Consider the following 25,515-nt stretch of genomic DNA (forward strand, 5'->3'; position numbering starts at 1 on the left):
AGTGAAAGGGAAAGTGAAGTCGCTCAGTTGTATCCGACTCTTTGCTACCCCATGGCCTCTAGCCCACCAGGCTCCTCCATCCACGGGATTTTCCAGGCAAGAGTACTGGAGTGGGTTGCCATTTCCTTCTCCAAGGCTGATAATAAGCCTTACAGAAAGAAAAGAGCCGACTCATTAGAAAAGGCCTTGATGATGGGACAGATTGAGAGCAGGAGGAGAAGGGGACAACAGAGGATGAGATGTTGGATGGCATCATCGACTCAATGGACATGAGTTTGAGCGAACTCTGGAGATGGTAAAGGACAGGGAAGCCTGGTGTGCTGCAGTCCATGGGGTCGTAAAGAGTCAGACACGACTGAGTGACTGAACAACAGCAACAAAGGGAAAATACTCCAGGTAGAAGAGGCTGAACAAAGCCCCAGAAAGCTTGGAGAAGGAGACAAAAGTTGTATCCGTGACAGAGCGGCTTCAGGGCATGTTAAGACTGGTGGCCTCAATGGGTCTGTCCTTCCAGAAGCCAAAAGTTCAGAAGGCTTCTGGCATCTGCTTTTCTTCCCTCACTGATGGTGCCAACAAATGTCAATGAAGGGGATTGTTTCAGGATGTGGAAATTCATTTACTGGCAGCCAATGCTTGAAAATGTTAATAATTATCAGCCTAGGCAAGAACCTCCATTGGCAACACAGAGTAGGGCATTCTTACACTTAATTCCCTAGGCCAGCCAATTCCTTCAGTCACATTGCTAATTTAGGCTTCAGCTCCTTGTTTGAAACATTTCATTTTTTTCTGATGTTCTGAGATCAGGTTTAATTAGAGACGTATGCAAAATTGGAAATAAATGCCTAGTAATGTACCATGCCGGAGAAGGCAATGGCACCCCACTCCAGTACTCTTGCCTGGAAAATCCCATGGATGGAGGACCCTGGTGGGCTACAGTCCATGGGGTCGCTAAGAGTCGGACACAACTAAGAGACTTCACTTTCACTTTTCACTTTCATGCACTGGAGAAGGAAATGGCAACCCACTCCAGTGTTCTTGCCTGGAAAATCCCAGGGACGGGGGAGCCTGGTGGGCTGCCGTCTACGGGGTCGCACAGGGTCGGACATGACTGAAGCGACTTAGCAGCAACGTACTATGCCTTCCCAGGAACAGAATCTGGGCCTGTATACTGTGAGTTCTTTGATTGTCTTCATTAGCTTATTTTTAAGTAGTGAATTAACTGTTTGGAAGAAATTTTACTAAATTCCATGACCTTTACCCCCTGAACACCTCTGGAATTTTTCCTAGCAGAGTTGAGGGGATGGGAAGTCAGCTCCCACCATCCCCTTTCCAACACACTTTGGGGCACCACCTCCCACTTCTCAAACCTACTGTTCTGTTGTCACAAAGTGCTCTTTTAAATCACAAACACGAATTCTTTGCGGGTGCCATCGATCTGAAAGGGGAGTCTATTGCAGGGAAAGGAAAAGCTTTCAAGGTTAGTTAGTAGAAATAAAATGAGTGCGCTTGGTAAATTTAGAAAAGACAGCACATGTCAACAGGACCTCGTAAAAGACAAACAAAACAGGGGAGCCAGGAGGTAGAAGCGCACAGACGGTTTGCATGTACTCTCATTCCAAGGGTGAGGGGCATCGCCGATACAGTGGGACTTTAGGCAAGGAGGGTTAAAGTTTCCAAAAAGGCTGATATGCCCCCACTGGTGGCCCTGGTGACAGCTCCATCCCCACATGATTGTAATACAATAAAGAGAAAAGTGTGCAGACGCAGAGCAGGCGGTAATTAGGAGTGGGAGCAACATTACTTCCAGCTAGCACCACTCTGAAGGGAACTTAAGAGGGAGTCTGGGAGGGGACAGGTGCCGCTGAGGCAGGAGAGGTACAGAGGGAAGAATCTAACAGCTTCCATGAGCTTAGCTTTGCATACAGCCCATCCTGGGTGTCCCTGGTGGCTCAGGTGGTAAAGAGTCTATCTGCAGTGTGGGAGACCCAGGTTTGATCCCTGGGTTGGGAAGATCCCCTAGAGAAGGAAATGGCAGCCCACTCCAGTATTCTTGCCTGCAGAATTCCATGGAGCCTGGTGGGCTACAATCCATAGGGTTGCAAAGGGCCGGACACACACACACACACACACACACAGCACACCCTGCTTGGGCTGTCCAGGTGGCACAGTGGGTAGAAGGGGAATCAGCAGTGACCACCACTGTTGCCAGTTTCAAGTCTTCCGGGCTCCCACCTCTGCAGCACAAAGCCCAGACTTTTTGTTGGTGCCCCCAAGGTCCTAAGTTACCTGGTTCCTACCTCCTCTGGGCTTGTCTCCAGCCCAGACCCCTTGCCTTACAGACATGGTGGTCGTGATGGCCTCACCAGCCCCCACCTCCATGCTCCATCCTCATTCCTTTCCTGGCCCCTCATCTCCCAGCTTCACACAGTCTCAACTTTCCCTGGAATGCTCCCCTAAACCAGCCACTTTCAACATGTGGTTTGGAGACCCCCACCAGAGGGTCCATGAAATCAAAACTATTTGTGTAACAACACTGATGTTTACCTTTTATACTCTCTCTTACGTGTGTATATAGTTCAAAATGTATACTGAGGTGGTTTTAGAGTCCACACTACTATTAATCTTGAAGAAACTATCATTTGTCAAGTTTTGGTGTCATGTCAAAGAAGAATATCCATACTCATTTAAATGGCTATTATGATTAAGTTCTTCCTTTTTCTGACTACATATCTGTGTGAGGCCATATTTTCTTCAAGTAACACAACCCAAACAGTATTTCATGACAGACTGAATGAATGAGAAATGAGAATCCAGGTGTCTTTAATTAAGCTAGACGTGAAGCAGAGTTGCAAAAATGTAAAATCCTCTATTCTTCTCATAATATTTTTATTTTGAAAGTATTATTATACAAATATTTTTATTTGCATTATGCATCAGGTTTTGTGTTTATTGAAGTGAAATGAAAGTCGCTCAGTCATGTCCAATTCTTTGCGACTCCATGGACTATAGTCCATGGAATTCTCCAGGCCAGAATACTGGAATGGGTAGCCTTTCCTTTCTCCAAGGGATCTTCCCAGCCCAGGAATTGAACCCAGGTCTGCTGCATTGTAGGCAGATTCTTTACCAGCTGAGCCACCAGGGAAACTCTGTGTGTTTATTACTGTTATTTTAAAATTAATTAATATTTTTATAGTTTTCCTTTTCAATTTCTCTTTTAAACTTTATTATTTTTGGCTGCACTGGGTCTTCACTGCAGTGTGTGGGCATCTCACTGTGGTGGCTTCTCTTGTTGCAGTGTGTTGGCTCACTAGCTGTGGCTACCAGGCTCTGGAGTTCGGGCTCAGTAGTTAAGGCGCATGTTGCTCTGTGACATGTGGACTCTTCCGAGACCAGGGATTGAACCTCTATCCCCTGCATTGGTAGGTAGATTCTCTTTTGTTGATGTTGCAAAGAGTTGGACACAACTGAGTGCTCACCCATGCATCCACACCACTCTCTAAGTTGTGTCTGACTCTTTTGCGAGATCTCATGGACTGTAGCCCACCAGGCTCCTCTGTCCATGGAATTCTTCAGGCAAGAATACTAGAGTGGGTCGCCATTTCCTTCTCCAGGGGATCTTTCTGACCCAGGGATTGAACCTGAGTCTCCTGCCTTGAGGCACTGGCAGGCATATTCTTTTCTGCTGAGCCACGAGGGAAGCCTAGCAGGTGAATTCTTAACCACTGACCCACCAAGGAAGTCCCTCCATTTCAATTTCTGATCCAGTAAACCTCAGTAGACTTAACCCACAAAAACAAAAGCCCTTTGGGATCCTTGATAATTTTTGAGTATACAAAGGTCCTGAGATCCAAAAGTTTGAGAACCACTTTCTTAAACAGAGCCAACAGCAGGCAGAGTAGAGCTGTAACTTAGCTATGTCTCTACCATCGCACACACATTCCACCAAGTTAATGACCTTTTCACACGTCTGTCTTCCCCACTGCATGTGTACTTCTTGGTTGTACTTTAACTCCCTCAAGTCTGGCACAGAGCAGAAATTCCAGATAAATGAATGAAGTAGAAGGTAAGCCCTCCTGGACACACGTCACGGACTACCACCTGAGTGACATGCAAACATCTATAGGAAGGTAGAAAAATATCTGCATAATTTTTTTAATAGGCTTGAGTTGTTACCCAGCCTCTCACTTGAATTTAGATATAAATTTGAAAAAAAATCAGAAAATTCAAATGAAAAATTAGCCTAAGAAACAAGTCTGCTTCTACTCTGTCAAACATTCAGAGACAGTCATGCAAGCAAGTAATTGGTGAAATACACCATGCAGTGGATATCACAGATCCAGCCATCAAAAAAGCGGTCAGGGCAAGGACTCCAAGGAGCCCAGCTTCTCCATCTTTGTTCGCCATCAAAGGTAGACTGAAAGCAGATGGCGCTAGAGAATCCAGGCCAGCACGGGGGCGTTTGCCTTCAGTTTCATAGTTCGCACTCACTCCCCACGTTCCCAAGTCAGGCTGCCCTCCCGCACATCAGGGAGTGGCGACGCCATTCCTTGGAGGGCAGAGGGGTGTCATATCCTACCCCCTCTTTGTCCCTGACACATTCTCCTGCAAAATCAGAAAAGTGGACGGGGAGGATGCTAGACTCGGGGTTGATGCCCTTAGCAAAACAGGATCTCTTACGTGCGAAGACCAGGAGGTTTCTATTTCAGAGCCCGAGAGAGCAGTGAATGCTGACCACTAGGGAAGGCCCAGTGTCTGTGTGTGGGGGGAGGTGAGAGTGTGTGAGTGTGTGTGCCTGTGTGCATATGTGTGTATCAGAAAGTATGTGTGGGGGGAAGAGAGAGAGGCAGGGAGTAGGCACAGAGATAGCTAATACCAAGAGGTGCCTGTATGCTCTTCTGGCGAAGTGTGGGGTGGTTCATTCCAAAAACAGCCCCATTGGAAACCCGACTGTATAATCACTGCTGCTGATCTAGGAATCAGGCATTTCGAGCTCTCTCTCTCTCCCTCTCACACACTCACACACCTATGTCACCTCTCTTTATAGATAGATGGATGATAGATAGATATGTTTATCATATGATGATGTATGTTTATCATCTTGAAACATTTTTAAAAAGCCCTTTAATCAGTATACTAAACATCCCCCAGTCCTGCCCACATTTGCAGAAATCATATTTATGTCACTATGGAAACAGATTCTCAGGAGACTAAAGACATGGAGGGCCAGCATCCTTGGGGTCATTGCTTATAGCACCGTAAAGATGCAGACCTCTCAGCACAGAGCTTCTGGTTCCTCCGGTCTCCTGTCATCTCAGATGCTGAGGCAACCAGACACATAGCAGTTCTCTCAGTGGCCGTCGGAGGGGGTCAGATTTTAGGGGCTGGCCAACAAGATACCAACATGAAACACAGTTCTGGAAGGACTTCTCTGGAGGTCCAGTGGTTAAGACTTCTTATTTCACTACATAGGCACAGATTTGATCTCTGGTTGAGGAACTAAGATCCTGCATGCCATGTAGCAAAAAAAAACCCCACAGTTTTGGAGAACAACTTCATGGAATGACGTTTGTGGGAAAGCTTTCATTCATTGCATACCTATAATTCACATATATTCATTACCAGGCCTTCTTCTCACAAAGATCAGTGTTGGCATTCCCATTTTATGGATGAGGAGACTGAACCTCAGAGAGGCGACGTGGCCCAAGTGTACCCACTCGGTCAGCACCAGGGCCAGGTTTACGAAGCCAGGTCTGTGCCAAAACCACCATCTTGCCACTGGCCAGCCTTCCTGTTCCCCCTGAATCCTTGGCCTTCCAGAGCCCACGTTCAGAACCAGGCCCATTCCTCTATATCTTATGTGTTTCCTTTCTCTTGGAGAAAGAAAAAAATTCACCTGAAGGAAACACATTCACTAGGAGAGAAATACAGACCTCTGACATCTTCTATTTCTAATTTCCTGATTCCATCTCTCTTTCATGCCACCTTCCACAAACCTGCTCTTCTTCCCAAGGTGCCAGGTAGGGAAGCATTATCAATACAGATCAGCAGACAGACCCAAGAAAACATTTTTACAACACCCTTGTCCAGGTAAGTCCAACCAGGACCTTTTCAGATGAAAACCCATTCCCTTGCTTATTGGAGAGAAGTCAGGAGCTTCAGGTTAAATGGAAAGTTTTGCAATAGAAGAGGTTTTCAGTTGAAAACCAATGTACAACCACATCCTCAACGCAGGATGACTCCCTGCCAACGAGATGCCCTCTCCCCTAGCACACCCAAAGTGGGCACCCAGGGCGGGCCCCCACCCCCATCGGAGGCCCGCCCTCGACCATCTCGGCCTGTTTCTGGGGCGGAGCCCCGCCCACCCGTCACTCACCCAGGAGGGCCGTCTGAGGGTGGGTCCGAGCCTGTCTCCCTCTGGAGATGGACCTGGGAGGAGGCCGCCGCTCCCTGGCCTCAGCGGGGAGGAGGAGGAGGGTCGGTCCGAAGAGCAGCAGAAAGCAGCCCACCAGCATCTTCTCCATCTTCAATAAGAGGAAGAGGGGCTAGGCTGTGACAAACACAACGGGAGAAGAGGGCTGGGTGAGGTTTCCGGGTCTTCCTGAACCCGACAAGCCGTGGACCCCCGCCCCCTCCCCACCTGCCTTTCCCCAATCAGACGTGCCGCTGGTACTTAAAATGCCGTTTGTGTGTGTGACCCTCAGACCCCACTGGTAGGTTCTTGAATGGTCTGAGCAGGGCGTGCATAGTTGGAATTTTTCACCACTTTGGTCACCATAAGACTGAACGGAAAACTTAGGGGGAAAAAAGTCTACCCTGAAGTTTCTTTTCAATCAAGTTTATTTTCAGTTATTCGTAGTCACATTCTATATCCTGGATTTGAAAAAGGAGAATCTCCACCCGAGGAGTCCAAGTAACAATATTTTCTTAGTCTAATAATGGTGGATGGCAGGAATTAATCTGTATGTTTCCCAAGGAATTCACATACAGTTGCAATAAGTTAACATGACTTAGCCTCCCAGCCTCCCTGCCTCCCACATGTGTCTATTAAGAGGGAGCGTGGTTCAGTGGTTAAAGGCTTGAACTCTGGCACCAGACTCCCGGGCTCTGGATTCTGGCTCTGACACTTGCTAACTGTGTGCGACCTTGGGCAAGCTACTTAACCTCCCCATGCCATGTGGGAATATGGGGTAATATTATGAGTGACTTAATTTGTGTAACTGATGCATTCAGGATAGTGTCTGGCACACATGGGGAGGTAGGGAAAAGCAAGCAAGCAAGCAAGCAAAAGTGTTAGGAGACCAGAGAAGAACAAGATCTATTGCAATGTTGAGCAAGAAGCTCTCAGATGCAGAAAGAATTTTAGCCCTGAGTTGAGTTTCAGATATCCACAAAGGCGAGGGAGTTTCAATTGGAGTAGCACACTCTTGACCAGACTTGAACCGTTTTCTGTGCTGGTCCTGCAGAGTAGCCACTGTTGAAGGCTCTGGAGACAAGATTCTGAGCAGGGAAGTGACGTGATCAGATCCAGGCTTTCCCAGGCTGGCCAGTGTCAGTGCCTCACGTGGGATGAGAAAGGCACTTGCCATGTGATGAATGATATGGGCTTTTCTGCCTGGCAAACCCTCATGGAGAAGGCAGTGTCCTGGGACTAGGTTTAAATTGTTTTTCTTCTAGTTTCAGTCACCACGATGGATGTCATAAGCAATTATTAATTTATACAAATTAGTGGGGAGGAGGGAATATTTAAGGAGGAACAACATTTAAGGAAGATCATCTGCCTGTAAAGTTTCTTTACTAAGTCCTCGTCTTGTACTCTTGCCTGGAAAATCCCATGGACGGAGGAGCCTGGTAGGCTGCAGTCCGTGGGGTCACTGAGAGTTGGACACAACTCAGTGACTTCACTTTCACTTTTCACTTTCATGCATTGGAGAAGGAAATGGCAACCCACCCCAGTGTTCTTGCCTGGAGAATCCCAGGGACGGCGGAACCTGGTGGGCTGCCATCTATGGGGTTGCATAGAGTCGGACACGACTGAAGCGACTTAGCAGCAGCAGCAGCAGCAGCAGCAGCAGCAGCAGCATCTTGTGCTTGGCCATTTCATCCAATTGATTTCACCTAATCCTCATACCAATCAGAATTACTGTTTCTCCTTTTTAGAGATGAGGAAACTGAGGCTCAGAGAAGTTTAGTAACTTGACTGAGCTCACCCAGCTAAAATAAGTAGCAAAGAAGGGATTCAAACCCAGGGTAAACGGCTAATTTACCAATTCACCAATTAACAGAAAACTTGGCTAGCTGCAAGTCAAGCCCCCAGAAGTCAATTCATGAAAAGCCATAGCTGTTTCACCATCAGAGGTGGGATCAGGGCAGGACAAGCGCAGGGATCACTTCCCAAAACGTGGCGGGTTTGGGGGGGGAACACCTTAGTAATTCAGTGAACTGTTTGTTCGGCAAGCTGCTTTCAGGAATTGACCTGGAGATGAACCTAGGCCTGTTGGCCTTCAAAGACCACAGTTTTTCACACTTGCTGTGTTGCACTAGCTCACTTTTCACTCTGCCTTAAGGTGCCATTAAAAATAGCAGATGTTTACTCAGCTTACTATGTGCCAGGCATTGAGCCAAGTGTTTTAAATGTATTTAGCCATTTAATTCTTACAGTAAGTAGTTAAATAATTTACCTAAGATTATGCAGGTGATAAAGGGGTGAAGCTCCAGAGCACTGCTAGTTCATTATGGATAACTATGCCCACCCCTTATAACAAAATAAAACTCTTTACTAACTGGTCCCTTTTCATAGCTTAACCTGTGAGGTTCCATTTTAGAAAAGGAAGAAAAAAGATTTTCCCTCTTTCTCTGATCCTAAATCTACTGTTTATTTCAAGTGTCCTTGGTTTTATCAATTCTAAGTGTATTATGTCATTTATATGTGATTTATTATTTTAGTGATGGTCTCCTTCTCCCCATATGCGCAACATCCACATTTATTCCTTTCAAAATATATACAACATGCTCTCAAGGGTCCACGTCCATCCCGACGCATCTGGAATTAAAATCCAAACATTTAGAACACGTTGTGGTGGATAATGATCATTTTCAAAAAAACAAACACCATTTCATGTGGCTTGGGTTTACTGTGGATTTTAAGAGGTGTTTGCACTTTCGAGTTGCCATTGCTAACCAGAAGGCCCTGGAGATACGTGAGCGATAGGGAGTTGAGAATAAACAGAACTGGACTTCCCTGGTGGTCCAGTGGTTAAGAATCTGCCTGCCAATTCAGGAGACATGGGTTCGATCCCTGCTGTGGAAGATTCCCCTTACCGAGGGACAACTAAGCCTGAAAGCTGAGCAACTACGGAAGCCCAAGCGCCCTGGAGCCTGCGCTCTGCAACAAAAGAAGCCACCGCACCGGGCAAGCAGAAGCCTGTGCCCCAAAACCAAAGGGTGCAAGTGGAAAGAGCTCGCCCCAATAGAGGAAGCCCGCGAGCAGCAGCGAAGACCCAGTGCAGCCGTAATGAATACATTTTAAAAAAAGAATGAACAGAACTAAGCATTTCTAGTTGTCTAACCCGGAGCAAGTTACTTTACCTCTCTCTGCCGCAGTTTCCTCACCTTTAAACTGGGGATAATAAAGTTTAACCTGGTTGTTGTATGAATTAAATAAGCTCCAGTGGAAACAGTGTCAGACTTTATTTTTGGGGGGCTCCAAAATCACTGCAGATGGTGACTGCAGCCATGAAATTAAAAGACGTTTCCTCCTTGGAAGGAAAGTTATGACCAACCTAGATAGCATATTCAAAAGCAAAGACATTACTTTGCCAACAAAGGTCCGTCTAGTCAAGGCTATGGTTTTTCCAGTGGTCATATATGGATGTGAGAGTTGGACTGTGAAGAAAGCTGAGCATTGAAGAATTGATGCTTTTGAACTGTGGTGTTGGAGAAGGCTCTTGAGAGTCCCTTGGACTGCAAGGAGATCCAACCAGTCCATTCTGAAGGAGATCAGCCCTGGGTGTTCTTTGGAAGGACTGATGCTAAAGCTGAAACTCCAGTACTCTGGCCACCTCACGCGAAGAGTTGACTCATTGGAAAAAACTCTGATGCTGGGAGGGATTGGGGGCAGGAGGAAAAGGGGATGACAGAGGATGAGATGGCTGGATGGCATCACCAACTCGATGGATGTAAGTTTGAGTGAACTCCGGAGTTGGTGATGGACAGGGAGGCCTGGTGTGCTGCAGTTCATGGGGTCGCAAAGAGTTGGACACGACTGAGCGACTGAACTGAACTGGACTGATATAAAGCATATAGAATGAGGTGGCAGGTGGGAGGGAGGTTCAAGAGGACAGGACATATGGCAGATTCATGTTGATACATGGCAGAAACCAACACAATATTGCAAGACAATTATCCTCCAATTAAAATGAAATAAATTTTAAAAATAAAGCACATAGAATACTGCCTGGTACATAGTAAGTGTCCAAAAAGTGACAGCTACTTTTTATTATTATTATCATTATGCCATCAAACCAATTAATATGAAGTGCACACTGTTGATTTTGTCATGCTGAGCCACTTAATGAACCTTATATTAACTTTGATGCTGACTTATGACTACTGTAATAAAACAATGACACACAAATCCATAATTTAAAAATACAAGTTAGTATCTTAAAGTATTTAAAACTTTCTTTCTACAGAGTGAAATAATGCCACTTACAGCAACACAGCTGGACCCAGAGATCGTCATACTGAGGTGAAGTCAGAAAGAGAAAGACAATATCATATGATACCACTCATACGTGGAATTCAAGATATAACACAGGGAACGTATCTATGAAACAAACAGACCCACAGAAGAGAGAACACACTTGTGGTTGCCAACAGGGAGAGGAGTGGGTGAGTTTAGGGTCAGCAGATGCAAACTACTATGTATAGACTGGGTAAGCAACAAGGCCCCAGTGTACTGCACGGGGAACTACGGTCAACGTCCTGTGATAAACTATGATGGAAAAAAATATGAAAAAGAATGCGTGTATAACTGAGTCACTTTGTGTAGAGCACAAAGAAATTAGCACACCATTGTACATCAACTATGCTTCAATAAAATAAATTTTTAAAATTCCTTTTTCAAAATGCAGTGGTACAGCAAGTCACAGTCTGGTAGAAAAGATTTCCAAGACATATATCCTTATATGTCTGTATATCTATATATCATTTATATTCCACACATACATTTCTATAACAACACAAAAACAAACGACCCACTTGAAAATGTGCAAAATATTTGAACACTCACATCACCAAAGAAGATGTTCAGATAACACATAAACATATGAGAAAATGTTCAACATTCTCAGTCATTAGAAAAATGCAAATTAATAATCACAATGACAGGGACTTCCTCGATGGTCCAGTGGCTGAGACTCTGCACTCTCAATGCAGGGGGCCTGGGTTCAATCTCCGCTCAGGAAACCAGATCTCAAATTCCACAACTAAAGATCCTGAGTGCCACAATGAAGACCGAAGATCCCTCAAGCTAAAACTAACATTCCAAGCAGCCAAAATAAATAAACATTTAAAAAAATTAAAAATCACAATGACCTTCCATGACAAATTCACCAGAGTACCTAAAACTTAAAAGACTGATATAACCAAGCATTGACAAAAATATGAAAAACTGGAATTCTAATATGTTGCTGGTAAGAATGCAAAATGATACAGTCATTTAGAGAAACAAGATAGCAGTTGCTCATACAGTTCAACATACATTTCCCAAATGAGACAACACAAGGTGACCAACTGGCCTGGTTTGCCTAGAATTGCCTGTGTTTTAGCACTGAAAGCCTTTTATCCCAGAAAACTCAGTCCTGGGCAAACTGGGCCAAGCAGAAACCTACATATTTATCCAAAAGATATAAAAACACATCTACACAAAGACATACTCAGATGCTCATAGAAGCTTTCTTTGTAAAAGCTAAAAATTGGGAATACAAATGTCCATATATTAATGAACAGATAAATAAATTGTGGTACATCCATAAATGTACTAATACCAATGAATGGAATGATATACTAGATGAATCTCAAACTAATTAGGCTGAGTGAAAGTAGCCAGACACAAAAAGAACACATAGTGAACAGTTTCACTTATGTGACATCCAACAAAGGGCATCACTCCACGACAGAAGGGAGATCAATGGTTCTGATTCGATCTCAGGGGATTGGATGGGAAAAGAGGGTCAGCTACATCGACTTCTGCTTCACTGACTACACTAAAGGCTTTGACTGTGTGGATCACAGCAAACCGTGGAAAATTCTTAAAGAGATGGGAATACCAGACCACCTGACCTGCCTCTTGAGAAATTTTGCAGGTCAAGTAGCAACAGTTAGAACCAGACATGGAAAAACAGACTGGTTCAAAATTGGGAAAGGAGTACATCAAGGCTGTATATTGTCACCCTGCTTATTTAACTTATACGAAGAGTACATCATGCAAAATGCAGGACTGGATGAAGCACAAACTGAAAACAAGAGTGCCAGGAGAGATATCAATATCAACCTCAAATATGCAGATGACACCACCCTTATGACAGAAAGAGAAGAGGAACTAAAGAGCTTCTTGATGAAGGTGAAAGAGGAGAGAGAAAAAGCTGGCTTAAAACAACATTCAAAAATGAAGATCATACATCTGGTCCCATCACTTCATGGCAAATAGATGGGGAAACAATGGAAACAGTGAGAGACTTTATTTTCTTGGGCTCCAAAATCACTGCAGATGGTGACTGAAGCCATGAAATTAAAGATGCTTGCCCTTGGAAGAAAAGCTATGACAAACCTAGACAGCATATTAAAAAGCATGAGACATTAGCTTGCCAACAAGGTCCATCTAGTCAAAGGTATGATTCTTCCAGTAGTCATGTATGAATGTGAGAGTTGGATCTTAAAGAAGGCTGAGTGCTGAAGCATTGATGCTTTTGAGCTGTGGTGTTGGAGAAGAGTCTTGAGAGTCCTTTGGACTGCAAGGAGATCCAACCAGTCCATCCTAAAGGAGACCAATCCTGAATTTTCATTAGAAGAACTGATGCTGAAGCTGAAGCTCTAATACTTTGGCCACTTGATGTGAAGAGCTGACTTGTTGGAAAAGACCCTGATTCTGGGAAAGACTGAAGGCAGGAGGAGAAGGGGACGATAGAGGACGAGATGGTTGGATGGCATCACTGACTCAATGGACATGAGTTTGAGCAAACTCCGGGAGTTGGTGATGGACAGGGAAGCCTGGCGTGCTGCAGTCCATGGCATCACAAAGAGTCGGACACAACTGAGTGACTGAACAACAACATAGAGGCAGGAGGGAAATTTGGGGGGTGACATAAGTATTCACCATGATTGTGGTAGAGGTTACATGGCTCTATACATTTGTCAGAGCCCATCAAATTATACGCTTAAAACTGAAGATTTTTTTTTTTCTTTTTAAAAATATTTATTTTTGGCTTCATCAGGTGTTAGTTGCCCCATGGCATGTGGGGTCTTAGTTCCCTGACCAGGGATCGAACCTGTGTCCCTTGCATGACAAGGCAGATTCCTAACCACTGGACCACCAGGGAAAATCCCAAAGTGGAGAATTTTATTGTTCAAGTTCAACTTCAAAACAGCTGTTTTAAAAAAAAAAAATCTAAAGAAATAGGGGAAAGGATACTGTATACAAGTCAACATAAAACCAGTATGGCACTATTAATATCTGACAAGATAGACCTTTTTAAACAATTCAATGGCAGTGGAACAAGAAAAAATAAGTCAGTACATGTAGCCCACATTAATCATTGTTTCTCAGTGTGGCATTTATAACTGCTAGCATTTGAAGAACAGAAGCCAGAGCCAATCCTCACCAGAAAATGGAATATTTGAGAAACAGTTCTTTTCATAGATGGGCATATGAGAAGAATTGTTGTACTGAGAAATAGAGGTTAATTCAATCAGAACAGATTCCTTGAAGCATTTGGGGGCATGGAAAGAATATTAAAACACACACACACACATACACACACACCAGTTTTGACTTTTGTTCTAGCAATTTTTCTCCTCTCCATGAGACAATGAGTCTTTTCATTTAGCTTTAACAAGAGGGTGGAGGAGAGAGAGAGAGGAGATTGTTCTGACCATCTTAGCTATAACTTCTAAGCATCACTGTTCCAAGTCAACTGACAGGCGCTTAGAATCTCACGGGAGCCAACACCACATGCCCGGGCCTTGAGAGGAGAGGCCTGGCTCTGTCTCCACACGCCTTGTGACCTCAGTTAGGTGATTTAACTTTCTGGGCTTTAACTAGTCAGCTATAAAATGAGAGGCGTGACCTGGAAGCCACGTTTCCCAGCCTAAACCAGGTAACAGGCCGGGACGACGCTGCTCTCCTGAGGAAGCCTGGACCTGACACCCTCCCAGGCCGTAAACCCTGCCCCTGGATGAGACAGGGGCTAAGGTTCTAGTATTTCCCAAGTGCCTACTACGGGCCAGGCAGTGAGCAGGGCACTTTGTGTATTATTATCTCATCTGGTCCCACAACCATTCTGTGAGGTGGACTAGTTCCCAATTCCTTGGGTGGGACACCAAGAACTACAGATGGGGAAAGATGCTCCCCCAGGGCCTCAGAGCTAGTTAAGTGACAAAGCCCAGATTTTACCCCCGCCATCTCTCAGGCAGCCAGCCTACTTGCTAAAAAAAGAGATTTTGAGTCCCCTCCTCCGAGCCGAAAGTTCTTAGACATCAGATACAATAGTTTTGTCCCTCGCAAGCTGCTGCTCCATTGGCACACCTTGCGTCCACACTAACCGCTGCTGTGTCCACCGGGAATCTGTCACACAGGACGGCCCCAAAGGCCTTCCTGCCGGTCCCCCACCTTAGACCGGAACCCCCAGCTCCCGCAGGGCCGGCAAGTGGAGCCCAGCTTCTGCTGGGACGGACTCAAGGTCATGGTGCTTGGGACGCTCTCAGTATTCGATGCTGAGATGTTGACCTGATGCTGACTGTGATTTTCGCCCCATGGTCTAGGCCTGCTTGCCAGCCCGGCCTTTCCAGGCACAGACTCGAGTTCTTTCATGGAACGGTAAGTCCACGCACGGTCAAGGGTAACAGGAGACTTGGCCTCAGCTCCTGTGTCTTCCTCGAGTCACTATCACATCCACTGGTGGACGCTTTCTCGCATCTGCGGGCTCCCTGCTCCAGACCTCCCAGCAGGTCCTGCCACTGCAGCAATGCTGGAGGTTCTCGATTTCTCACCCAGACTCCTCCAGAAGCTTTGGAACTGCTCCTACCGCCTGGGGTCCTGCCCCTTCCCTGCTTGGCTTCCCAACTGCGGCCTGCTTACCATCCACGCTTAAGGCCCACCAGCCGCCCTCCACCCCCACATGCACCCCAGCCCCTTGACCGCTGCCGGAGGAACTCAGATTCCTGTCCTAGCTGGGTGCCTTCACTCATGCTGGTCCCTCAGTCCAGTCTACATTCATCAAAACTGCCTTGGAGGACCTCCCTGGCAGCCCAGTGTTTAGGGCTCTATGCCTACCCTTGCCAGGGGCCTGGGTTCGGTCCCTGGTAGGGGAGCTAAGATTCCGCACGCTACGCGGTACAGCTAAAAGGAAAAAAAAAAAAAAGAAGAAGAAACAAAACTGCATTCATTTCTCAAGTTTTAGCTCAGACGTTCAGCCCCTCTCCAGAATGTTCTCTGATTTTCCCAGTGAGGATTGATGTTCCTACACCCTCTTAGCAATGGGTCGGCTGTCCGCTCTGGCCCTGGGTTTCTTTTTCTTGCTTCCATATCTGCCTCCCTGACTAGACTCTGAGCGGTTCCATGAAACCACACCTTGTCATCTCTGTATCCCAGGTGCTGAATTTTGTAAATGAACTTTTAGAAAATAGGTAAATGCTGAATAAACACATTTATTGATCAGCAAAAGATCAATAAATGTTGAATCAAATTGGCCTTAGTTCTGCACCCACCATCTTGACAAGGCCAAGCAGGTCTTCATCTATGCCCAGATTTCTTGGCCATGTTGAACACATATGAAATCTAGGGGAGAGCTTCCTCCCATCACAAGGCAGAGCCTTTGGGGTCGCCCCCATCCTGGCAAACAGCGTACACAGATGAAGACCTGCTTGGCCTTGTCAAGATGGTGGGTGCAGAACTAAGGCCAATTTGATTCAACATTTATTGATCTTTTGCTGATCAATAAATTATTGGAGAAGGAAATGGCAGCCCACTCCAGTGTTCTTGCCTGGAGAATCCCAGGGACAGGGGAGCCTGGTAGGCTGCCGTCTATGGGGTCACACAGAGTCGGACACGACTGAAGTGACTTAGCAGTAGCAGTAGTTGTAATAATTAAAGTATCCATTTCATCATACATGCATATTCAAAACATTTCAAATTGCAAAATACAGATTAGTTTAGCAATAATGCTTTATTCATTAAAAATGTTTCATATGAAAAGTGTTTTCATAAAAGTGTTTTTTTCTAACTTCATAAAACAGTTTTCAAATGCTTGGCTTTCCAACATCAGTATTTCATCGAACTAAAGATGTTTTTTGAGTCTTCTGCCACCTTCACTTCTGTTTAAGTTGTGTGAGATACAGTACTTTCTGAATCAATATATGATGCTGTCACTGGAAATTTTATCTCAGGCCACCAGTCCCCACTTATGTAATATGAGGACAGTTGGGTTTTTAAATGTCCTGGAAACATAAATTCACCACCTCTGCAACTTACTCATCGTGTTGCCCTTAAGGTATTATATCCAGTGTCATCCAACACTTATAATTGTGAAATTGTGTCCAGAAGAATAATGACTAAATTTGAATTGATTTTTCTTTTACTGTTTTGGTCAGTCGACTTCTACGTGTATTATCCAAAATTAGTACATTGATTGAGGACATTTCAAGCCAACGTTCCATCCCAAATATGTTCAATATATTTGACAGAGCCCCCCCTGCTTTGAGAGTTTCCGCAAGAACTCAAATATAGAGCAAATTCCTCTTTTCCAGGGAATCATTTTCTGGGGGAAATATCCTCACCTCATATTTTGGTATACAGGGCATTTCTACCATATCTTTTCTCCCTTCCAAATAAGCAAGCACCACATTCTACCATGCGATGTCTCTCATGCCTTCTCCCCTTTCCATCCATACCAAGGTCACAGCCCTAGACCTGGCCCTTATTCACACTGGAGAGACTACAAAGGTCTTGGCAGACATTGCTAGTTGTCCTCCAATATTTTCCCCTCCTCTTTAGCAACAAAATCCTCCCTTATTCACTGAACATGGGTGGGAATTAAGACCAAATGCTCAGTCTTTTCCCTACCGGGTGGCTATACATGGATCAGGGGGATAGAAGTCAAAGCTGCATGTACAACTTCAGAGAAGTGTCCTTAAAGGACAGGAGCTGAGGGCCGATTGTGGAGTGCTAGAAATGTTCTTCGGATTACTCAGCGCTGACTCATTAATGAAATTAATGATTACTCAATTAATGAAAAATAATCCAGCTACATCCCTGATTAGTGCACTTTCTTACATGTGTGCTTCAGTAAAATGTTTTCTTAAAAAACAGGTAATGCTAAGTTAGAATAGCAGTTACCTTTGGGGGAGGTGATAATTAATCGAGGGTACAAGGGAGGCTTCTGGGGTGCCGATCTGAGAGGCGGTCACATGAGAGTGTTCATTTTCAAAAGGTCCATTGAACTGCTCCCTTATGGTTGTTTTGCATCATTTTCTATGTGCTTCTGATTCTAAGTTTACTTGACAAATGAAGTGTGTGCAGTCCTACTCCTGCCCGCCTTGCTCCCAGATCATTCCATGGACAAAGGGATTCAGGGAGAGATGTGAGCTGCAGCAGAGACTCTGGAGGAAGTTTAATGGGTGTTCTCTCTTGAATGGACTACTGTGCACACACTGGAAGAGGTGTTAATAAGAATAAAGCTGTACTGGTGGTCCTGACCTGGAACTCCTTAAGCCCTGGGATGTGCAAAATAATGTCCCTCCAAAGATGTCCATGTCCTAATCCCCAGAATTTGTGGATATCTTACATTACACAGTGAAAGGGAATTACGGTTGCTAATCAGCTGACTTTAAAAATCGGGAGCTACTGTATATCAACTATATCTCAATTTAAAAAATAGAAGAAAAAAAAAAAAACAGGGAGAGTATCCTGAATTATCCAGGTGAGCCCAATGCAGTCGTCAAGGTCCTTAAAAACGTAAGAGGGAAGCAGCGTGAGGAGTACTCAGCCTGACGCTGCTGGCTTTGCAGATGGCAAGAGGCAGTAGGCCAAGCAATGACGAGGGAGTCTAGAAGCTGGAGAAAGCAAGGAGATGCATTCTTCCCTAAAGCCTCCTGAAGGAACGATAACACCCAGCAAGAACTATTTCAGACCTGTGACTTCCAGAAACAGAAGATAAGAGACTTTTTAAAATTGAAAGACAGTTAGTTTACCATGTTGTATCAGTTTCAAGTGAATAGCAGAGTGATTCAGTTATACATACATGTATATTTACACACACACACACATATGTATATATATTCTCTTTCAGATTTTTCCAGTATGTTATTATGAAATATTGAGTATTGACCCCTGTGCTATACAGTAGATCCTTGGCATTCACCTAGTTAATATTTAGTAGTGTGTGTGTTATTCCTAATTTACCTCTCCCCACTCACCCATTATCCCCTTTGGTAACCATAAGTTTATTTCCCGTCTCTGAATCTATGTCTGTTTTGTATCATTCGTATCATGTTTTGAGATTCCACATAGAAGTGATATCATAGGATATTTGTCCTCTGTCTGACTTACTTCACTTAGTATGATAACCTCTAGGTCCATCCATGATGCTGAAATTGGCATTATTTCATTCTTTTTTACGGCTGAGTAATTCAGCTCGATATACCACATCTTCTTTATCCATTCATCTGTCAGTGGACATATAGGTTGCATAAACTTGTTTTATGTCACTGAGTCTGTGGTAAACTACTACAGCATCAATGGAAAACTAATACAGGCCTTGTCTGTATTAGGGAATCTCAGAAAGGTGATGGTATTCTCAGAGGAGATCTCGGGGGATGGGGGCATTCTTTATGTTTCACTGAAATGGAGAAGGAAAGGAATTAGAAAAATCAGAAGGCACTGTTGATGGAGAAAAGGAGACCATTCTGAGGGGCCAGTGTTAAGGTTTGTCACGGAAAGGGAGAAACTGAAAGCAGCAACTTGAGAATTGCGTTTGAAGAAACCTAGGGCTCGCAAAAAATTTGACCCTTAGCCTTGACCCCTGTGGTCTTGAGCGTCTCATCTTTTAGACAAGTGAAAACAAACTCACCTAACTGGGAAGGTGCCGGGATACGCCCTAAACAGAAATGAGATAAAATCCTTTGATCGACATCATTTTCTCTAATAGTAACTGTTTATTAGAATAATGCCCCCAAAGATGTCTATGACCTAATCATCCCAGAATCTGTGAATATGTTGTTGCCTTTTGTGGCAAAAGCAGCCTGGATTATCCAAGTTGGCCCAAAGTAAGCACGAGGGTCTTTATAAGAGAGAGACGTGGGGAGGGAGAGGAGGGGGAGAGAAGGGGGAAGGAAGGGGAGAACTGGAAGCTGCTATGCTTCGAAGATGGAACAAAAGTCCAGGAGCCAAGAAACACAGGCAGCTTTCAGAAGCCAGAAAAGGCAAGAGAACAGATTTCCCCCGGAGCCTCCAGAAAGAACACAGCCTTGCCGACACCTTGATGTTAGCCCAGTGAGACCCATTTCAGACTTCTGACCTGCAGAACTGAAAGACAATAAATCTGTGCTGCTCTAAGCACTAAGTTTGTAGTAATATGTTACAGCAGCAATAAGAAACTGGTATAGTAACCAGAAATAGCAGTGGGGTCTTCCAGTGGGGAGTGAGCCACGGCCCCCAGTGGTAAAGTTTTCTCTGACAAGACTCTTAAACGAACTTTTGAAAAATGATAGCTAGTTCCCCTGCTCAACCACTGCTTTTACATGCAAAGAGTTTGGTATAAATCTTATTTTCAATCAGTTCACTCTGAGCATTATTACATACTACCCACTGGCAGATTAATTCACAGTTTATTAACTCATTTAACTGTTATGACAACACTATGATGCAGATGGCATCATCCCATTTGATGGATGACATAACTGAGGCTCAGATAACGATAATCATAGGTAATTAATGTTGAGCACTGACTCTGAGCTAGGTATTACACGAAGCATTTTTATTTGTGTTAACTAATTTAATTCTCCCAACAGTCCTATTCCCATTTACAGATGAGGAAACTGAGGCAGGGAGTCTCAGTAACTTTTCACAATCCTTGCAAGTAATGAGTGGCAGGTCTGAGACTGGAACCTCAGTCTCTCAGGCGCCAAGATCAGCGTCACACCGCACAGCTTCTCATCACTGTCTGCATCATTACCACCAACAACCAAGGCTTCTGGGATGGAGCACAGACCTGCCCTTCTCTCTCTCTGAGTCCCCTTCAGGGTCCTGCCGGGTAAGGCAGCGGTGGCTGTCTGCCGAGCCACATGGCAGGTTCAAAGATGACCTCACGGCTGGAGCTCCAAGTGGCAACCAGTCCTTTGGAAGGGCCTCCCTGGCCCTGTTTACTAGCAACAGCGAGTATAGCCTCCAATCTCTCGTTGGCACTTCCGCACCCTCTTTTTCTGACCCTCTTGACTTATTCCTACATGTTACAAACAGAGGAGCCCTCCAGAGTTTCCCTAAAAACAGGGAGTCCCAGGAAAGGACTCTCTCAAACGCACATGCTAAAAACCTAAAAACCAGAGGCCACTAGTCCCGTCCCAGTGAAAGCATCAGAGACTCTGGTGCCCTCGGCTGCTCTCAAACAGCGACTCAGCCCTGAGCCCCAGCATGTCCCCCTCACCACCCGCCCAGCCTCACGCCCAGTGCCCCTGCAGGCCAGCGTTGACCCTGGTGCTCCCTCACCGCCTGTCTCTGCCCCTCCTTCATCTCCCCCCCCCTCACCTCTTGCCTTCTCTTAGGCCCCTGCCAGAGCTGATTCTAGGAAAAAAGGGGGGATTTCTTTCTAGAACCTTCAATGATCCTCTTCTTCCTTCTCTATCTTTCAAGAAGTAACCTTCGGGGCTTCCCTGGTGGCTCAGTAGTAACGAATCTGCCTGCCAATGCAGGCGGTGCGGGCACGGGTTCGATCCCTGATCTGGGAAGATCCCACATGTCGCGGAGCAAGGAAGCCCGTGGGCCACAACTACTGAGCCTGGGCCCCAGAGCAAGGGAGCTGCAGCTACTGAAGCCCGAATGCCTAGAGCCCACGCTCCACAAGAGAAGCCAGCAGTGAGAAGTTCGTGCACCGCAGCTAGAGAGTAGGCCCTGCCCTCCCCAACTAGAAAAAGTCCTTACATCTACAAAGACCCAGCACAACCAAAAATAAATAAATTTCAAAATGAAGAAGCAATCTTTGATTCCCTCTTCTTTAAGTCTTCAGCCTCATTTCAACTACCTCTTGCTGAACAGAGATACGTGGAGATGGTGGAGTTCAGAGCATGGCAGCCATCTGAGGGGATCTCCGGGGTGGACTCTGCACCTCTGGTCAGGGAGCTCCGGCCTCAGTGCCTCCAGGGGCACTGGACTCTAGAGCCAGAGACCCTGGATTTGTAGAGAAGAGCGGCCTGCCTGAATTCTATTGGCAGCAAAAAAAAAAAAAAGGGCAGATGGGGAAACAGAGGTGAAGAACCACAGATATCTATCTGCAGTCTCAACAGGGAATTTCAAGGAATCAAACTTCCAAGTTTGAAAGGAAACTTCCCAGACCATAAACTCATCTTGGAACAGCAATATGATTTTCTGAGGCTGTCCTGTTGGAAGCAGGCAGGGAGAACTGTGCAGGCGCACTCCTGAGTGCAAAATTCCAGTTTAATACACGTGGATCATCTGCCAGCCTCAGGTATCCTCTCAGAGCCTAGCTTCCTGAGTTGGAGAGGTGACTGTGTTCCTAGAAAGAAATGCCTTCCTCTTCTGGAGAATCAGGTCATGGAACTAGTCTTAAGATGCCTGGAACGGTTGTAAGCACTTGAATTTAATCCTCACCGCCCTGTAGATATGATCATCCCATTAGACAGATGAAGAAAGTGAGGCACAGAGTAGCTGGGTAACTCCAAGGTTACCAACCTGTAAGCTCCGCTTACAGCCAGGGTCTGAACCTCAGCAGGCCAACCCAGAGTCTCTGGTCTTGACCATGCCCCCCACCCCCACCCGCCTGCAGCCTCTTGCTGGTCTCTTGGCTGCCCCGCTGCTGGAAGCCAATTAAATGCACTTAGTGCAGATAGGGCCCAGCTCCCTGATTTATGACGATCAGAAACTCGGTCAGTTGGGTTTGCTCAGGGCCCGGAGTGTGTTCCTCTGGAGCTATCTTCCTGTGAGGCTAGTCCCAAGACCTTAACGGGAGGGGTGGGGGGTTTCCCTCATTTTTTCTCTCCTCTCTCCTTACTGTCCTGGGGGTTTGTAGCAACGACCACAAATGCCCTCACCTTTCTTTCCTTTCCCCAGCACGTAAGGAAGCGGGAGCTTTAGCTCCATAGAAAACCAAGAACAAAATGCTGATGACACGGGCGTGAAAAGACCAAGCCCGCCGAGGCGAGGAGTCGGAATCGATCCGCTCGCCAGCAGAACAGGAATCACCGCAGATCCGTGCTCCTCGAGTCTGCCTTTCCCGGGGTTCAGTGGAGTCCGGATCCGGGCGTCCCCGCGGCGAGGCACAGCGCCCCCACGGGACCCCGGGGTGGCTGCTGCGCTGGGCGCCCGGCGACGCGGGGAGCGCGCGCGGAACTCGCCCGGCCGCGGCGGCCCGACTGCCCCAGCCTGGGGTCCCGCAGCGCCGCCGTCCCTCTCGGGCTCTGCCTGCCCCGAGGGGTCGGGAGCCACGGGCCTGGGCAAGAGGTGGTGGTCTGGGGGCGCCTGGCGGCGGGGGCCGGGCGCCAGCCTGGGGGCAGCGCCGGCGTGCGTGGGTGCCCAAGCCCTGCCTATCTGTTCGCCTGTCGGTCGGTAGGGGTCGGTCGGTCGTCCGCGCCTCGGGGCCGCGGGGCCAGGCAGGAGCCCCGGGGAGAGCGCGCCCTGCTCACCTGCAGCCGCCGCTGCCGCCGCCGCCGGCGCCTGGGAAGCGAGACAGGGGCGCAGCCGCCCGGGTCTTCCTCGCTGGCCTCGTCGCCGCTCCGAGAGCCACGGCTCTCCTCGGGGAGACCGCTCGTGGGAGCCGGGGAAGAAGCCCGAGGCGCTGCCGCTGTCTCCTCCTTGGCCGCTTCCTCCAAGTCCCATCCCAGAGCGCTCCCCTCGCTCGCTGGCTGCCGGGGCGGCTCGGGGCCAGCGCGGGCGGGCGGGCGGGCGCGGGAGGCGGCGCCGCGGAGGGTGGGGAGCCGGCCGGCGGGAGGAGGGGTGTCCTCTTTGGGGACGGGGCGGGCGCGGAGAGGGAGCGGCGCGAGGACCGCCCCACTCCGGAGGCAGCCCCGGGAACCGGGCGCCCTGGCCGCGCGTCCTGCCTGCTGCCACCTCGCTCTGCGCGAGCCCAGGGGAGGATCTGACTCCCAGGGTCGGGAGCCGCGGGCTCGGGAACAGCTAGGAGCTTTGGGGGCTTGGCGTGGGGGCTGGGGCGATGCGATGGAGAGCATCTCCTGGAGGAAGGCAGGCGTGATAGGGTCCCGGGTCCTGAACCGAGGGGCATGATCGGTCGTTCGACGATGACGATGAAGAAGAAAGTGGCGAGAATTGGGGTAATTGGTGACAAGTGCCAGGAGCTGCCCAGAGCACCGCTGCCAGTTCATATTAACAGAGCGTCCACTGGCCAGAGACCAGGCCTCCGGGTGGGGAGGGGAGTCAGGATGCCAGGAGGGAAGGGAAACAGGGTTCCCATCCTGAAGGAGCAGAGGTCTGGTCCTGGCCAGACTTTTGAAATTATGGGCAAAGATGTTTGCAGTTTGGTAAAGTGAGGGGAACATGACCTTAGAGGTCCCCTGGGGGATTTTGGAGGGATGCAGGAAACAGGGCTGGTCAGTGGCAGGGAAAGGGCCTGGCACTGCCAGCCTGCCAGCTCTCCCTGCTTCTGGCCAGCTGGGGTGAGTGGGGGTCTGTACAACAGACTAGTGTGTTAGTTGTCCCGACTCTTTGCGACCCCGAGGACTGTAGCCTGTTAGGCCCCTCTGTCCATGGAATTCTCCAGGCAAGCATACTGGAGTGGGTTGCCATTTCCTTCTCCAGGGGATCTGCCCAACCCAGGGATCGAACCTGGGTCTCCCAACTTGCAGGCAGTCTTTACAGTCTGAGCCACCCGGGAAGCCAACAGGCTAGGACATCTTCTAATAATCACGCCAAAATTATAACCCCAAACCATTAACCCAGCCACTCAGTTCAGGTTTTAACAAGCTATGGGGGGGAGGCAGTAGAATTAATGAGTTTCGAAATGTCTGGTGCCAGCGTCTGATCATTTAAGCACTCTTAGCTGCCTGACACTGAACCATCACTCTTATTTGATGATTTGGTTTCTGGAATATGAATAAAAAAACATGTACAAAAGTGATTCTTCAGGAAAGCTTCAGATGGGTAATTAAAATTCTAGCCATAAGGCAAGGGGTCAACATACTCAAGCCATCAAGGCAGCTCAGTGGTGTCATGAAGCCAAGAAAGAATACTGGATTCCTGTTCCCTTACCCTGTACCTTAGGCACACTGGGCACTCTTGGCTGCCTGCACTGATCAGAAATAGTTTCTTTGTATGTCTTTGGGAGGAGGTAGGTGGAGGTCGGAAAGCAGAGGAAAGCCTTCAGGAAATGTTTGGTCTCTGAAGTCTTGGATCCCACAAATGAAAATTTCTTCCTAAGTCTGAGCCAGTGAAAATCCCTTAGGAGCTGGGGAAGTTGAGTTACAGTTTATGGAAACTTAGAGTTTAAATGCATTGCCTTATTCCAAGACACCAGTATGATCCAGTAATTTACCAGGAAAACAATAGCAATTCCGAAATCCTTCCAAATGTTAACGAATTGTAATTTAGTAAAAGACTTCTGTGATTCTGGTGTATGCCAACTAAGATGGATGTTTTGCCCCAGGGAGTTCTATCAGAATTCCCCAGAAGAAGTCTCTGTACAAAGTATGTCTAGGGCCAAGTCAAATAGGTCAGTGAGCTGTTCTACCTTGTGAAATGATCTTCAGGTCTGCCAGAAAAAGGAAAAAAAAAAAAAAAGGGAGAAGCAAAAGTGAGTTCAGTATCCTGAAATATCGTCAGAATAAAACAATGGCATTCATTTCCCAGTTACATTTGGGGGTGAATGCAATTTGATAATAATAAAGGCTGCTAGGCAAAGTCCAAACTTGCCTTTTCTACCAAAGTCTCTACTACTGGCTTAGTGTAGAGAACCTTATTCATAAAAAGTATGGGGCTATGATTCTAGTTCTTACCTGGGCACTCACACAAGCAGACAAGAACGGCGGTGTGTAGGATCTCAGGTCTCTTGAGTTAGTTAG

General features: G+C 46.9%; 1 protein-coding gene across 2 annotated transcripts in view; it reads right to left on the minus strand.

Moving 5' to 3' along the window:
• Nucleotides 1-23,318, minus strand: part of MATN2 (matrilin 2) — a 166,542-nt gene extending 143,224 nt beyond the window's left edge. For both annotated transcript variants that reach the window (XM_027973190.2, XM_027973189.2), the window contains exons 1-2: nucleotides 23,128-23,318; nucleotides 6,374-6,547 (exon numbers count right to left, since the gene is read on the minus strand). In XM_027973190.2, the coding sequence (XP_027828991.1) occupies nucleotides 6,374-6,521 (148 nt within the window). In that variant the 5' untranslated portion in view covers nucleotides 6,522-6,547; nucleotides 23,128-23,318. The remainder of the gene's footprint in view (nucleotides 1-6,373; nucleotides 6,548-23,127) is intronic.
• Between the last annotated feature and the right edge of the window lie 2,197 nt (nucleotides 23,319-25,515).

This window comes from Ovis aries, chromosome 9 (genome assembly GCF_016772045.2).
Source record: "Ovis aries strain OAR_USU_Benz2616 breed Rambouillet chromosome 9, ARS-UI_Ramb_v3.0, whole genome shotgun sequence".
NCBI classification, from domain to species: Eukaryota; Metazoa; Chordata; class Mammalia; order Artiodactyla; family Bovidae; genus Ovis; species Ovis aries.